Here is a 15,247-nt window from a genome sequence, read left to right as displayed (position 1 = left end):
CAACCACTGTGCGGTACGACGATCTCTTCCATTAAAAACCGCAGAAAATGACATTCCACCCTCCGCGAACGGTTCGCTGACCCTCGCTTTGGCCTTCCTCCCTTTTTCTCTCTCCCCCTTTTTTCGTATACTGGCCATTATACTTATGCGGATGTGTGCGTGCCGTGAAAGAGGGAAAGTAGGAATAGGAGAAGCGAGAAAGGTCGTTTAAATCCTTCTTCATTCCCTCCGCAAGTCGCAACCCCGACCGTGTTTTTGCTTCCCCTCGCGATGCCGAATTCCTGCCGCATGATATCAAAGACAAACACGAACGTTCAGAAGAACGGAACGAGTCTTTAAAATGTTTTACGGTCTTTTTTTCAATTAAATTGTTTTTAATCTTCGGTATTTGTCTTTGCTTTATCTTTTTGAGCTTTTTAAATATCCGACTGTATCAAAAAGAATCTTTTCTAATTAGAAATGTTGATATTAATAATTACACAGGAGCATCTGGAGCATTTAAAATTAAAATAATTAACGAATTATAATGTAAATAGAATAATGAATACAAAATGAAATAGAGATAAAGTTGGCTAAGTTAAATAAAAAAAGGTGTTTTTTAAACTACCAAGCATCCTTGAGTATTCGCATGTAAAAGCTTCCTGCATCAAGTATTTTTTGTTTGATGACAATTCTGTGTAATACCTTCCATGATTATGCGGCGCTGGCGAATAGCTGAGGCTTTGTCGAATTTCTTCGGGAATAAGAAGCTTAACTCGAATGTGAACGTGTCCAGGTTTTTTTTCCGAGCTTCTCTCTGCGAGGAGCTACGCTCATTCATGGCGCAACAAAGCATATTGTGTTGCAATGGATCTTTAGCGGTACTTGCAGACATAGTCGGCTGCTTTGTGTCTAAATCGTATTCAAATGATACTCATGCATTTCGATTGTAGCTATCAATAAATCGTAAACGTAGTCGATTTTCATATTTTGCATACGTATGTGTAATTCTATAAAAAAAATCTTTAGCTAAATTTTACGAGATTGTGAGATTGCAATTAATAATGTAGCTAATAATTTGATTGCGTTATTAATCATTTATTAATCAAGGTTTTGGATATTTTTTTTCCGCTAAATCGAAACGCGTAGGTGGAACACAAACGTACAAAGAGATAGAAAAAAAAAAGAGAGAAAACCTTTCATATAACGTTGCGATGAAACGGCGGCCGCGAAGCGCAATTTTCGCGCGCTGGAACATGTCGCACGCAACGAATGTGCGTTCGATGGGGCGCGATGTGTCAGTTAAGTGGATCAAAGCTCGATCGGACATCCGCTCTCGATCGGAGCCCGCGACGCTCGCGCGAGAATCGCTTTCATACATTCGCGTCGAGTCGCGAGTTTGCACAGACTCATAAATACCGCACGACCGCGCGTGTGACGGCCGGGTATTTTCGCGTGCAGGTACCGTGACGTCGATATTTGCCTGGCACTCGCGATACAGAGAATGCAGGCGGCCGAGAGAGAGAGGGAGAGAGAGAGATCGCTCGTACCAACGTTTGTACGTGAGGAGAGAACCGATTACCTCGTGCAACAGCCATCTTCTTGGCCGTTTTCTGATTTTATATTTCTTTGTTTAAAACATTCATGGATGGATTTATGTATCCATGAATACATACGAGACGTTTGTAAAAAAAAAAAAAAAAATCGTTGAAATAAGCGCGGTGTTGGGAAATTCTCTGAGAAACTTCAGACAGACCGATATTTTCGAATTCCTAAATAAGGTTTTCGCTACGAAAGCTCGTCATTGCGTCGTAATTCTCAATTTCAATTTTCCCATTAATTCCCATCGGTTATATAATCTGTTAATCTATTGTAAAGAAGATTCTTGTGGAATTTCATCCCCCAGTAAGAGTCATTTACTCCACGTGCTTGAGCTTAGTGGTCTCTCGTCGGCAAGCAGAGCAGAGGGTTTATCGATTTCCCCGAGCGCGCACGGTTGTGAGCATTTTCATCGCCGGCCGGTATCATCTTTCGCAATATGGCGTTTACGTTATACGGCGCGCTATAATTACGGGCGTTTTACGACGTTGTCGCCGATACCGGGACGCCGCGCCGCCCCGCGTGCGCGTTTTACGAGTCGTACGTGTTGTTTAGTACATATACGCACGGAGTACGCCGCTGCTGGGTGGCACACGTGGAGCACCACTCGACGACGGCGAAGGTTGGCGGGGGTGGTTGACTGGCTGGCTGGAGGCGGAGACGAGATTGAGCGAGGTCAGGGCGGATGAAAAGTCCCTGACCTGGTCATCTACGCTACATTTTTTTCTCTCTCTCTCTTTTTCCCTCTTGCGTTTTACGCTACCGCAAACTTCGTGGGAGAAGTGGCACCTCGGGGCTTAATTAGCGAGACAGGTCAATGTTCTGTCGCGCCTTTGGGATGGAGACTCTACTGTAGGGTGATTCAGGAAAAAAGATGAATGCTTGAAGAGATATCTATTTTTGTAGCAATTTTTTATTACTTAAATTGTATAAGGAGAATATTTCTTATATTAGATATTCGCGCTTCTTTGTTTATCTTAATTACTTTATTGTCTGGTTTTTGATGATTATATACTCATATTTACTTAACGACGGTAATCTGCTCGCCGCCGCTATAAGATTGGTGTTAACAATCGGTCTTTCAACGATCCCATTGTCCCCTGTCATCGTCGACGCCATTATTCTCGCGTAAGTACGCGCGTCGGGCTGCTCCTTTCCGAAATTCCTGCTCGAGCGCATCGCGTCGAGAGCCGCCGCGCCGAGCGCCTTCATTACAAGGACGATCGGCGCGAAAAAGTCTTCCGGCGCTAACAAGCGGACGTGATTTATAGCGGCGCTCATTAATCACGTTAAGTTTCTCCCTCTTTGCGCGCCAACCCCGGCATTCGCCGACCTCCTTATTAAACCGCGATTCGATCTCATTGTCCTTAACGGACAAAGACGAAACGCGCGGTTGCGCGCCAAGCGCGGAACACGGCGAGAACAGCAGCGGTTGTATTATTGCGCACGTACAACAAACGCGATTCATATTAGCGCTACACGCTAAATTACCAGTCGAACACTGGTGTGTCGTAAACTCGGCAGCCGCCTGCCGCCTCGGCGCATTAATTTTTGCTAATTGCCCGTGCAATCAGTGCGCGACTGAGAATGTATGTATATGCAATGTACACGTATACGCACCAACGTATATATTTATATGTACGTTTATAACGTCGCGTATATACGTGTACACGATGTGTTATAAACGATGTGTGTTCACCGACGGTATCGGCGACTGCGGCTTCGATCGTTGCATCTCGCTGCGTCCCCCCGTCTCGCCGATCTTTGTTTGATAAATGACTGGAGCGAGGCTGCTTACGGTGAGCGCCACCGTGACATGATTGATTCGTTATGTACGTCGTCACCCTTACATTACCCCTCGACGACCGTCGTGTTCCATTTAGACGCGTACCATCTGAGATGTAACTTGTCACCGCGATTTCCCGGGCGGCGAAATGAATTTCTCCCGGTGAAAGCTTAAGCAGCAATTAGCAGCTTTATGTGGAATTCGTTAAGTTAATTGAGAACTTCCCGCCCGTGGTCTTCTAATTAAAAATACGCTAATTGGTAACTCGTTGAGGAATCTTATCGCCGGGTATTTCGCTAGTATTTTATCTTGAGATACTAGCGAGATACTCAACGCGCAGCTGTGTCGTCGTTTGCAATTATTAACAGCAAATTTTCAGTTGACAAATCTAGATTATACGAAAATGCGCTTTCTAGCTCTTTAATACTCACATTAATCTTTCTTAAGTAACGGGCAGATTATTTTATCCTTCAGTTTGAAGCGTTCAATGTCAAGTGATAGACAATAGTTATCATCATTACGTAATGGTATACTTCAAAATAATCTTAATCTAAAACTTTCGAGTTGAAGTCGAGTACTGATTTGCGACGTAGAACGTAATATAGACCTCGTCAAGTAATATTTGTCTACTCTTTTTTGTTTAGGTGAATCCTGATCCACAAATCCAGTCCAAGCTGGGCAACTATTCGCTAGTGAAGCATCTACTCGACCAGCCTAAGCGCCTGATCGGCATCGATGGCATCCCGCCGAGTCCGGCGCCCTCGCCAACGCCCTCCGCCCACAAATCAGGCACGGATAGCTCCGGCAGGAGCTGTTCTCCGTCCTCGGGACAGGAGTTCAAGAAGCCCGGTGGGCTACGGGGCACGAGCGCCGCGTCTTCCTCGTCGAGCGCGAGCCATCAGAAACGAGGCGGCTTCGTCAAACCCGCTGACGGCAAGCCGCCTTACAACGGTCGGGGTGGCTACCCCGGCCAACCAGTCAAGCACGGCGGCGGCAGCAACGATCATCGCAACCACGGTTTGCTTCCAGCTAAGGGCCCGCCGCCGCCGACCCAGCCCTCCTCCGTGGGGAACAACGGCACGCTGCCGATCGGCAATTCCGGCGGAAGTGTCGGCAATCTCGGCGGCAGCGGCGGCAGCCTCGCGAGCCGCACTCAATTCGCCGGCCGACTGAAGCTCATCGAAGTTAACGTGAGTAATCGATCTTTTGCACCTCTTTATCCTTCGCGCGTGTCGATCGTCGGTCGGGTGACTCGAATAGTTTTGGACACGGTTTGCATGCGCGATGGCCGTCCGTTTCCCCGAGAGTGGACGATAATAGCTTTTCGGAGGTAACGGAGGTTTGATCGTTTTTGCTTCGAGTGGGGATTGTTTGAACGTGGGGTGTCCCGGAAGTCGCGTGTTTCCTGTAACATAGATACCGTGGGGACGAAAGAACGGCGATAGCGATCGAGAGGCTTTGATATAACAGTCAACGTCAGGAAAATACGATAAAAAAGGCTTCGTATTTTTACCGTTATTGGCCGGAGTTGGTCTGAGAATCTGTCACAAATATAAAAAGATTAGAAATAACGAAAAGAGAAAACGATTAAAAGATTAAGGTATAAAATATATAAGGTAAGGATATGAAAAGATTAAGATCGGATAAAGATGAATAGTGAGGAAATAAAAAAAGACTGTTTTACATATTTTTTAAACGTAAATTACAATTATTTTTTCAATTATAAAACGATAGCATGTTTAAAGTTTTTCTCTTTATCGATTCTTTCGCTGTCTTGGTTAACTCCACCACGAAAGAGTGAATTCTAGACCGACAAGTATGAAAAATGATCGCAAGTACCGACCCGCGAACATGTGAATGAAGAATGCTTGTACATAATTCCTGGAATATCTCGCATGCACGTCGAGGAGCGAGAAGATTAATTTGAAGCTTGAAAGCGTTCCGGTGGTATTGAGAAATAAATAATCGTCCAGCAATTTCTGTAATTGATGCGTTCGACGCTGCAGGAACACAAGCGTCGTGAATTCCCTGAGAGTAGGCAGTTTTGAATCTTTCGTGCTATTTTTTAATTCTTTATTCTGATATCAGCTTCTCGTGTCACGTATACGTGATAAAGAATTTGTGAGGGCTTTCGCGGATACGTTATTTTCAAGAGTAATTGATTATTGTAATGAAGACAGTACTTTTTATCAACATTAAAACTCGCGAGTTAAAGCATTGTTCTATCTTATGTATCGATTTTTTGTTTAACGCATTATCAAATTCACACGATATTAGCGGTCTCTGCTCGATAAGTGCGCCAGTCGCGGCGGTGACGTCGCAACGATGCCAGACTCACAAAGTCTCGAACTACTTTAATAGCACGTCTCGCCAAGAGTTGCGATTATTTGTCACGTAAGAAGATTAAGAGCGAAGTTTCCGCGGCGGCCGACGCTATTGTCGCGCGTTACTAAACGAGACACTGTCGAAATTAACAAGTTGCTGGAAATCATTATGCTTGCCGATAATCTTTCCTATGTACTTCTAATTACTCTTTAGAGTCCGTTATAATATCGCGATGTTAATATTGAGAATCTCGATTTTTCAGTATCGTTCTCTGCAAAATTTTTAAATTTTAATTAACCAACGATTCAATACATGTCAAGTGTGTTAGCAGTTCGTGGAGAATCCGTGATTGGTACAATAAATAATTGTTATAATAAATAAAAATAATTGTATATTAATTAAAATTAATTAATTAAAAATAATAATTATAAGAATTTTAAATATATGAAAGCTACGCGTATTAAAAAAAAAATTAACGATATCCCAATTGTTCGGTTATATAATATGTTATACATACTACATCAGTGTCTTCAGTTATCGATCTCTCCTCGACGTCTCGAGCGCTATTCGTTTCCGCGTTTAAACGAGCGAATCACGACGTGCCCTCCCCTCGATCGCAAATCGCGGGAGAAAGATCAAGCAGCCATGGCATTAATCATCAAGGAGCTATAATAAAGAGGTTATTATTATCCCCATTCTCTCCCCTCCTTCACGCCGACTTTGAATTTCTATCCCGGAATCATCCGGCGGGTATCAAACGAAACCAGTTGGCTCGACAGGCTCTCGTTGACAGAGAACGAATTGCTTTTCAATGGAAATCTAAAGCTGGGCGGGGATGGTCCAGATCGTAGGGGAAGGATAAAGGGGCAAGGGGGTCGAAGTTTCGGCGGGTGCTATCACGTCTAGCTCCTCGAGGTGCAAATTTCATTGAGATTGACTATCGATCGTGTCTCCTTCTTCGTGTCTCCTTCATCCCCCTCCCCTTTCTCCGATCACACGTTGCCCATCTTTGGAGTACCTCGCTTTCCCCGGGTGTACTTATACAATTAGAACCGATTGGGATGGGGTGAGGAGGCATCCCGTTTCTCCTCTTCTTCGTCTTCGCCCGGAAAATTGATTCCCGTCTGTCTCTTCGCTGCTCCCTCCACTGTTCTGGCATTTTTTCCCTCTTTGACAATGGGTGGCGGATCGTTCGCTGCCGAGTCGTTGGCCATTCGTCCTCATCCGCGAAATTAGTTTGGAATTACGCGTAAGGAAAGGTAAAAGGGGAAAAGAAGGATGTGGTCGTAGTGGTTGTCAATCGGGGATAAATTCGTAACCTAAGTATCGCCGTTAATGAAAACAATATATCTTGAGTTTCTATTGCGTCACTCTTTCTCTCCATTTCTTTATTTTTTACTTCTTATTTTGATTCACTCCCATCTTTTTTGTTCTCTCATAAATACATATATGTATGTTTAAAAAGTAGTTTGTTTTGCGTATTTTTGTTGGAAAAAGTTTGAATAACTGTTGACGCAGCGCAAAAGTAAATTACACATTTTATTGAATTACTTGTAAGCAGGTTTGAATAAGGTACTTTTAAATCCGTAATAATTTTAAACATTACTGTATATTCTCTATTTATCGCGTCTCGCAAGCGTGATAATACAAATATATCTCTGCCTACCTTTTCTCGCTTCTCGTCTCTCTCCGACTTTCCCATTTTTCGCTCATTCCTTTTCCGTGATTATCCAGTCTCGCCTGCCTCCGTTTTTCGCCCCGTCCCCCACGACGCGGTGTCCTCCGGCTAAAAGTTAGTAGACATTCTCAACCCTTCCCTCGCATCCATGTCACCCTTCCCTTCTATTCCCTCCCACCGTCATCCGGCGCTTCAGCTATCCTCACGCATTCTCCATTGTTCCCGCGTTTTCTTTCCGGGAATGACTACTCGCTGTTATTCGTAATACCACCCTTTAGGACGTGTCCTTCCCGTTCGTCTCACTTCTACTTACACATTCTTTTCAATGCTTCCCCTTCTCGGCGATGTTGATTAATGATCGCTCGAGGAGATGCTCGTGATAAATCGCGGAGGAATTCCGCGAGGAGGGCGCATTCGTCTGTATAAACCAATCCCGCGATGAGACATTTGGAATTTTGGTCCTCACGCATACGAGAAGAGATCAGTTCAATCTCGAGAAAATGAATTCTGTTTAACTGTGCGTTGAAAAATAGTCTAAATTCAAATAGCGTAATTTTTCTTCACATAGTCTTTTTACTGTTCACTATTTTATTCTACCAGAAAGAGATCTTCGTTATTTTTCTTTAAATTAATATTTATATCAATGTTTATATCGATGAAGATGATCGTAACTAATATCTTTTTAATCTTCTTTTTTCAGGGGTCTAACTCGCGATCATTGATCGATACTCCAGATGTAGAAAACATCCTGAAGGTAAGTCCTCCATGAAAAGTCAAATCATCATATTTATATAAATTATTATTGCAAAGTTATAACTAAAACGTACGATAAAGTTCCTTTGTCTCCCACGTACGTAGTACGAAATATTAGATAAATCAATTTCCCGATAAAAAAAAAATATATATATATTGCGAAACGTAATGCTCACGGAACATCAGCGGCTCGGTCTGAAGACTGATTGACCAACACCTGAACACCTTTCCGCGGACAAACATGAGATCAGATGTTGCGAGACGCAAGATCGTCGGGCTGTATCCAATGTCGAGTTTCCTTCCCCGGCTCGACGAGAGGGACTCATGCTCGATCAATAAGTCAATCTTCTCACCGATACGCAAGGCTATCTCGTATAGAATCGATTTACCATTCTTCGTTCACCTCCGGCGCGTCCGATCTTCGACAGCGATATTATGTCACGCCTTCGTGAGATAAGCGGTCTTGATTTCCCGTTAATCGAAACTTCACGAGAAACCTGCGATACACGATTCTCGTGGACGACAGTTACGCGCGCGACGAATTTTCGTTAACGACGACAGATTCTAATACTTACGAACGCGAACGAATTTATCTCGCTCTTTCTTTTTCTCTCTTTCTCTCGAGTCTCTTTTATCGCCCTTTTTTTACGGAGATTAAGCAAAGAAAGACATAGCGAGAATTCTCGGGGAGCATCTCGCGGGAGGGAAAATCGCGGTGGTCTCTTTCGCGAAACCCGCGTTCGACTTTTGTCGATTTCTAAGTAAAAGCCTCGAGTCCCTCCTCCGAGTTGCTCTTCGTTAATCCAGAAATTAAGAAAAGAGATTGCATTTATCTTACTTGCCGGTGATCTTTCCGCTTTTACTGGCGAACTTTTTCCCGACGCGCTTCCTGTGCAGAAGTTCCTCGGAGCGAAAACTACGACGAAAGCACCGTTATCGTCGCTCGCGGTTTGCGGAGACTACCCGAGTTTCTTTAGCTCGGTTATTAATTAGTGTTGATACGGTTAAATGTACCGCCCGTTGTTCGCTTAATTATTAGTCCGAATAACTCGGAATTTCAGACTGAAGAATGCGACTAAACATTTCAATGGTTCGATGAAACTTTTGTATCCGTGTATCGATCCAAGTCGCTTTACTGTCTCCTATGTGCGTTCAATGATGCTTGTTAATAGAAAATTTATTAAAGCGTAGCCCATGTGGACATTCCCAGGAAGTCTTGTCATACGAAGAAAGTTGCTCGGTTCTATACGTATGATTATATTTATTGCATGATTTTTGTACATGTTCTGTGACACGCGACGCAATCAGTATCAACCCCCTTTGAATATTAATCTCAAAGAATTGTGTTATATATAAACAGTTTCGGCTTACATTTAGTAAATTATTTTTTCGTAAAAACTCGCGAATTCGTCGCTATTTATTGATTTTAATCAACCGTAAGTGGCAGAGAGATGAAGCAACGAAGAGGGTGATAACGTCGTTTTGTTTAATAGATTCTTTTCATCGCGTAGCGAGTAAACAGACGAGAGAGAACCGTTATTCGCACTCCAACGATACGATTATGACAATCGCCTCACGCGAGATCGTAAATATTTTCCTAAACGCCAACGGCAAAAAACTGCAGCCGCGCGAAAAGCAGCCACGGCTGTTTGCGCGCCGTGAGAAACGGAATTACGGTGGTAAAGAACGCGTCTTTACGCGGAGTGCCCCAGCCCCAGCCCCCCTCCGGACTGCGCTCTCCGACAATGGGAATGCTGCGCACCTTCCTCGCTTCTGCCGCACCGTGGAAAGCGTCTTGTACGTGCTCGTTCGCGATAGCATCGGCGGCAAGACACGCGAACTTGGATTGCTTCTTCGAAGCGGGAAGAAGCGAAGAGATAAAAATAAAAGATGAGCGACTCTCTCTCTCTCTCTCTCTCTCTCTCTCTCTCTCTCTCTCTTTCTCTCGGATTAATTTGTGCGAGTCTTTCGTCAAATTAACGATAGATAAACACCGATGGTGCTGCTTTCATACAATCGAATTATCATTTTTGCTCTCGCTTGGGTCGTGAAATTGATCATTGTTTCGTATAGAGTGATATGTCTTTTGTTTTGAACTGCTCCTTCAGTTTAGATTCAGCCGCGGAGCGTTAAATTATAAAAACGCGGAAACGCGCGGCGGTCGCGTTAATTTCCTCGAAACACGGTACAACGGGTAGCAACAATATTAGAAAATTGCAAATTGCAAATTGCAGAGAGCCGCGGATTACGGAGCTACGTGTGCGTGTGTATATGTGATATCAATATAAATACAGCTGGCGACTAAATTATCCGGGATAAGTAATTACGGTCGTAAATGCGATTCAGCGGCGGCGGAAGGGTAAACGTTTCAAAACGACACGTGAATTTATGGCGCCATTCGCGCGCGGTGCACGTGCGCGGCGCCAGGGCACGGCGGTCTACGCGAAATTTCCACGAGTGCGGAAATGAGGGGCGAGAGGGGAAGGGGGTCGTCCTCTGACACGCTCTCGGCGTGTCCGACGACGCGATGATTCACGCCGCCGCGGCCGGTCGTCCGCGTCGCGTCGCTTTCCCCGGGCACGATGTATGCGTCGTGACGTCAGCATTAGGCTGAAAATAGTCGCATCCCGCAGGATTCTAATCCTTTGATCGCCGACGAATCCTCGGCGCAGGAGGGATAATTCCCGATGCGCCGCACGCGTTGTTCTCTGGATTCGACATTCGAGTATATAACGGGATTTCAGTAGTCTACCGCTACCGAGAGAGAGGATCAGGCAAACGAGTTAGGGGTCGACGGGATCGTATGCTAATTTATGGATATGGTTTAATGGCGATTACGGGATCCGATAACATCGAACCCCAGCAGTCGTAACGTTGTGACAGTGTCAATTCCTTCCCCCCCCTCTCTCCCGTCTAGATTGACGTCGCTCCGACACTTCGTTCGCCCGTGATTGATACTTTCGTCTGTAGGGCGTTCCACGTGGGCGTTCGCGTGTAACCGGTTAGGGGTTTCCTTCACGAAATGTCAGTCGAGTCACCGGACAAAGTAATTTAACAGGGAAAAGGAAGATAAACTTTTGACGATTTTAATTAATTCCAGTTAATTTAGAGCTTCCTCTAACGATGGTTTGTCTCGGGTATCTCGCATTAAGAACTCGAGAATCACAAAAATTAGAGGCAAACAGACGACACGAAAGAGCGGACCAAGGTGACGGTCAAAAACGCAATATTATTAATTCTTTCAAAGAGGGAGTAACCGCTAAAAAGAGAAGCCGCTGTACATCCCCATTTGTTTAACGAGCCAGACTCGTACAGAGAAGCACCACCGCCTCCTCTCCCTCCCCCACGGATTTTTCCACTTTCAGCATGAATTTATGACGATGCCCGGCTGTACCGAGTAGCCGGTACAGTTCTGCCTCTGAAATCTCTCCCTTCCTCCTTGTCTCCCTTGCCCGCCCTCTTCGTCCCTCGTCCCTCTCGTCCGCGGCAGCCGCGGGTTCGGTGCAGGAGCAGAAGCCCATGAATTATTCTCACGGCTCTGCCCGTGGGAAAATACGGGAGTTGCGCCAGTAGGCATCGTAAATGTGACTGCTAATTGCGCTTGCCTACTCCAACGACGACAATGACGACGACGACGACGACGACGATCGCTCTGGTTGGCTAGCTCTGAATATCACATTCTTCCATGACCACCTTCCATTTACTTCGGGATGCTTTTGTTTCCGGGATGGAGTCACTCGTATCGTTTTTACGTCTAGCACTTTTAATAGTAACGTTTATTTACATCGGACACGTGAAAGCAATATTGTTGACTGAGAGTTGTAAATCCGTGAATTTTGGGAAATCTCACGTTAACGAAATTTGAACTGAGTATACGAGTTTCAAAAGAATCGATTTGCGAGTGTCAGTTCGTCGATTTAATGAATTTGTGGAAGAAATTCGATTTTCGGTCGAATTTGTTGAATCTTATATGAAAACGAACTTCCGTTTTTGGCTGCACGCCAAATTTCCAAGGCTCTCTCGAAAGCGTTTGAGTATTAATTATTACTTGATAGACGTTTATCTACCGCGAGGCTGCAGCGCAACAGCGAAATCTTGGTGGACCTAATACAGCGATTTATCGCACTTCGGACGGTGCGAAAAGCCGTGACCTGTATGGGCATAACAGTTACCTATCCAGTGACATTGAATTAATAATCGGGCTTTCGCGTGATAGAGTTGTTCGTACGGAACGAGGGTTGGGATGCATTTTTTAAGGGACTTTACGACACTCGCGCGATTGTAACATACGGTTGAACAGTTTTTTCCGCCCAACTGTCATCGTGTTACTCGACCTAAGCGTCGGATCGATAAGAGCTTAACCATCGGCGCGTTTGAGCCAGTTATCGAGAATGTGGAAACGTCAATCGTGGAATATGTGCGTTGCGCGCACGTCGATCGACGACATTTGTGCGATAAATTATATTCACGAGACGGAGAGAGGCTCGCGGGAACGAGGTGTGTAAAACAATGACGTGCCGTATCCTTAATCGGTGCCGCTTAAACGTGTACGCCGAGGATTTAGGTCGGGCGTTGTTAATGAGGTCAATTCGACGTCGATTCAGTTAATTTAAGACTTTTATCGAAGCTACGCATTTGATGCGGGCAACTGGTTTCGATATAATTACGAAGTTTTCTTTTTTATGTTCTCAAGCTATTACTGCCATAAAAGTAGATGAATAGATAACTTTTTACTACGTAGATACATCTATATTATACAAAATCTTGTCTTTTTTTTTATACAAAACAAGATAAAAGACTATATATATGAGCGAAAGAGATATGAGCAAAACTCACTTCCTGAGATTTATCTTTAAATTTTCCGATACATTTTAGATAAATCGCCTGAGTTTCCTTCTATTTCGAAACACGAGTAAAAAAGCAACGTTAAATAATTACAGCTTTGCTGCATGATTACTACATAGATACGGGATAGAATTGCGCTTCTAACACAGTACCGTAAAAAATTGCGGAACGCGAGTTTCGCTTCCGTGCCCATCGGATAGAGGTACAGAGATTGTTATAGCTGGTTTAGACAGCGCGAGAGGAGCCTTAGTGAGGAGGGTTCCTCGCGAAAACGCGGGCGCGGGGAGGCGAAAGGGAGAAGGCTGGAAGACGGCAAGTGCAATTCCATCGCAAGTGCAGTGCCATCGGCCTGGCCGCGCGGTAACGGGTTCTCGCTCCTTCTCGCGTGTCTGGCATAATTACCGGCATTACCTTCGCCGTACGTAAGGTACGCCGCGCCGGTAGTTACCCCCGAGTGTCGGATTGCGAGAAGTTTTTGTCGTCGCGGATGAATTGCCAAATTACCGGGACTCCAGGTTGTTCTGTCGTCCCTCGCGCCAGCTGCCGTTGTAGTTTTCAACAATCGCGAGGAAATCGCGTCCCGCTCGCCGCTTGTAATTTCCGCCCGTGTAGTTGTTCCCCTCGTCGAAGTGGGCCGAAAGATTTAGGGTTGGCAGTAAGGTTGAGCGAACGAAATTAACTTGTCTAGAGCGGTTACGATCATTTAATCTAAAAAGTTAGAGACGACCTTTGGCGAATTTCATTTCAAAATCAAAAGAATCGACAAAATATATTTCTACCGCATTTTTCGGTTGATTTGAAAAAGGGGGGAGTCTAGTTTAATAAAATTTAACTCGAGAGTCCTTCTTTTCCTCTCGGCAGTGATCTTCGACAAGTAGATATAAATAAGCCTTATACAGTCGGGCTGGTTCTTTTATACCTATAATAATATTATTCGCGTGAATTTATGTACATTTTTTCGCTTCAGCAAGATCTTTGATAGTATTCAAATGCTGTCTCGGGGATAAGAGCAACTTTTTTTCTGTACGTCCACGACAAGAAATTGCTGCGTAGGCAGAGCTAAAGTTCCGTTGCGAAAGCTGGGAGTTACGTGGTAATCCCTTAATACTAGGAGGGATAGACAGTGCGCCGCGTAACTTATCAGACTGGTAAGAGGTGCATTAAAATCGCCCTTTAGCGTAACGAGCGGGTGCGACTTGCAAATTTCTCGCCGCGGTCGAGTTTCTTTCTCGTTTTTCCCGCGGGCTCGTTGCCCGCCGGCTTCCTCTCGCGTGTCCGGCATAATTGTCGTATCGTCGGCTGGCTTCAAAGTCTCCGTGAAGTACTCCGGAGAGCTTTCATCCAGTTAGTGGGTCATGAAGACGTTCCAATTTAATGATTAAAAGAAAATTGAATTGAAGGAAATGAACACACATTATAATTTTCAAAAGAATTTTATTGCGTGTAATATAGAAACGTTATATTTATACAGGCTTTATATACAGAGTTGAGGCAAATCGTAAGATTTTTGTAAGAGACGGAGGTCTCTATCACGGGTACATTCTCGATTCTCCTTTTAATCCGGAAGCGATTTCTCTCGCTTTATTTTTTTGTCACGATGGCCGCGTCCATTATTCATTCGCAAATTCGACGTTTATTCGCTCGATATCGTGCCGCCGATAAATTCCTCATTCGTAGCGCGTGCAATTTGCATAACTCGATGTCGTCCTTCGTGCGTCGCGCGGATATAAATTATTGGCCCGTGTAAATCATCCGTACGAAACACGCCCGCGAGAGAGCGAGAGAGAGACGAGAGATGACTCAACCCTTGGGAATTTCTTTCCTCTCTCTTTTCTCCTTCCCTCTTTGGATTGGCATGCGAGTCTCTTCCGTCAGGCTCGTCTTTAGGTATGCACCGACGATGCAACCGCACGCGCTTCGGCAGGAATAGCAAGAATGATTAATTCGATAAAGAAGCAGTTTTATCGAACTCAAATGTATTATCGGTCTTCTAACTTGCCCGAGGGTATATTCAAGTTTCGTATTTTAATGAAGTATATAAAAATAATAAATCGGAAAGATTATTTTATATACAAATTGATTACAGTAGAAAATAAATATATTTTTATGATAGGAGATGCATCACACATTAATTAGTATTAGATTTATAATATTTTTAGCGCTTTTCCGCGTTTGGATATCTTAATAGGTTTGAAGTCAGGAAAAAAAAACAGTTTTCTTTAAGCAAAATCTCTTATCTGAGTGCACTCTCATAGCATCAGCAACACGCCAATGTCGTTCAA

At 44.4% G+C, this 15,247-nt stretch overlaps 2 protein-coding genes across 3 annotated transcripts in view; both read left to right on the top strand.

The window, feature by feature from the left end:
* LOC139817122 (lysosomal aspartic protease-like) overlaps positions 1 to 15,247 on the top strand; it is a 161,249-nt gene that overhangs the window by 70,089 nt on the left and 75,913 nt on the right. The gene's annotated exons all lie outside the window — the stretch shown is intronic.
* Positions 1 to 15,247, top strand: part of Lilli (AF4/FMR2 family member lilliputian) — a 196,790-nt gene that overhangs the window by 121,465 nt on the left and 60,078 nt on the right. For both annotated transcript variants that reach the window (XM_071784937.1, XM_071784938.1), the window contains 2 exons: positions 4,009 to 4,554; positions 8,068 to 8,121. In XM_071784937.1, the coding sequence (XP_071641038.1) occupies positions 4,009 to 4,554; positions 8,068 to 8,121 (600 nt within the window). The remainder of the gene's footprint in view (positions 1 to 4,008; positions 4,555 to 8,067; positions 8,122 to 15,247) is intronic.

The sequence above is a fragment of the Temnothorax longispinosus genome, chromosome 8, assembly GCF_030848805.1.
Source record: "Temnothorax longispinosus isolate EJ_2023e chromosome 8, Tlon_JGU_v1, whole genome shotgun sequence".
In the NCBI taxonomy this organism is placed as follows: Eukaryota; Metazoa; Arthropoda; class Insecta; order Hymenoptera; family Formicidae; genus Temnothorax; species Temnothorax longispinosus.
The sequence above is the reverse complement of the archived record's forward strand: the minus strand, read 5'-3'. Positions and strand labels throughout refer to the sequence as shown.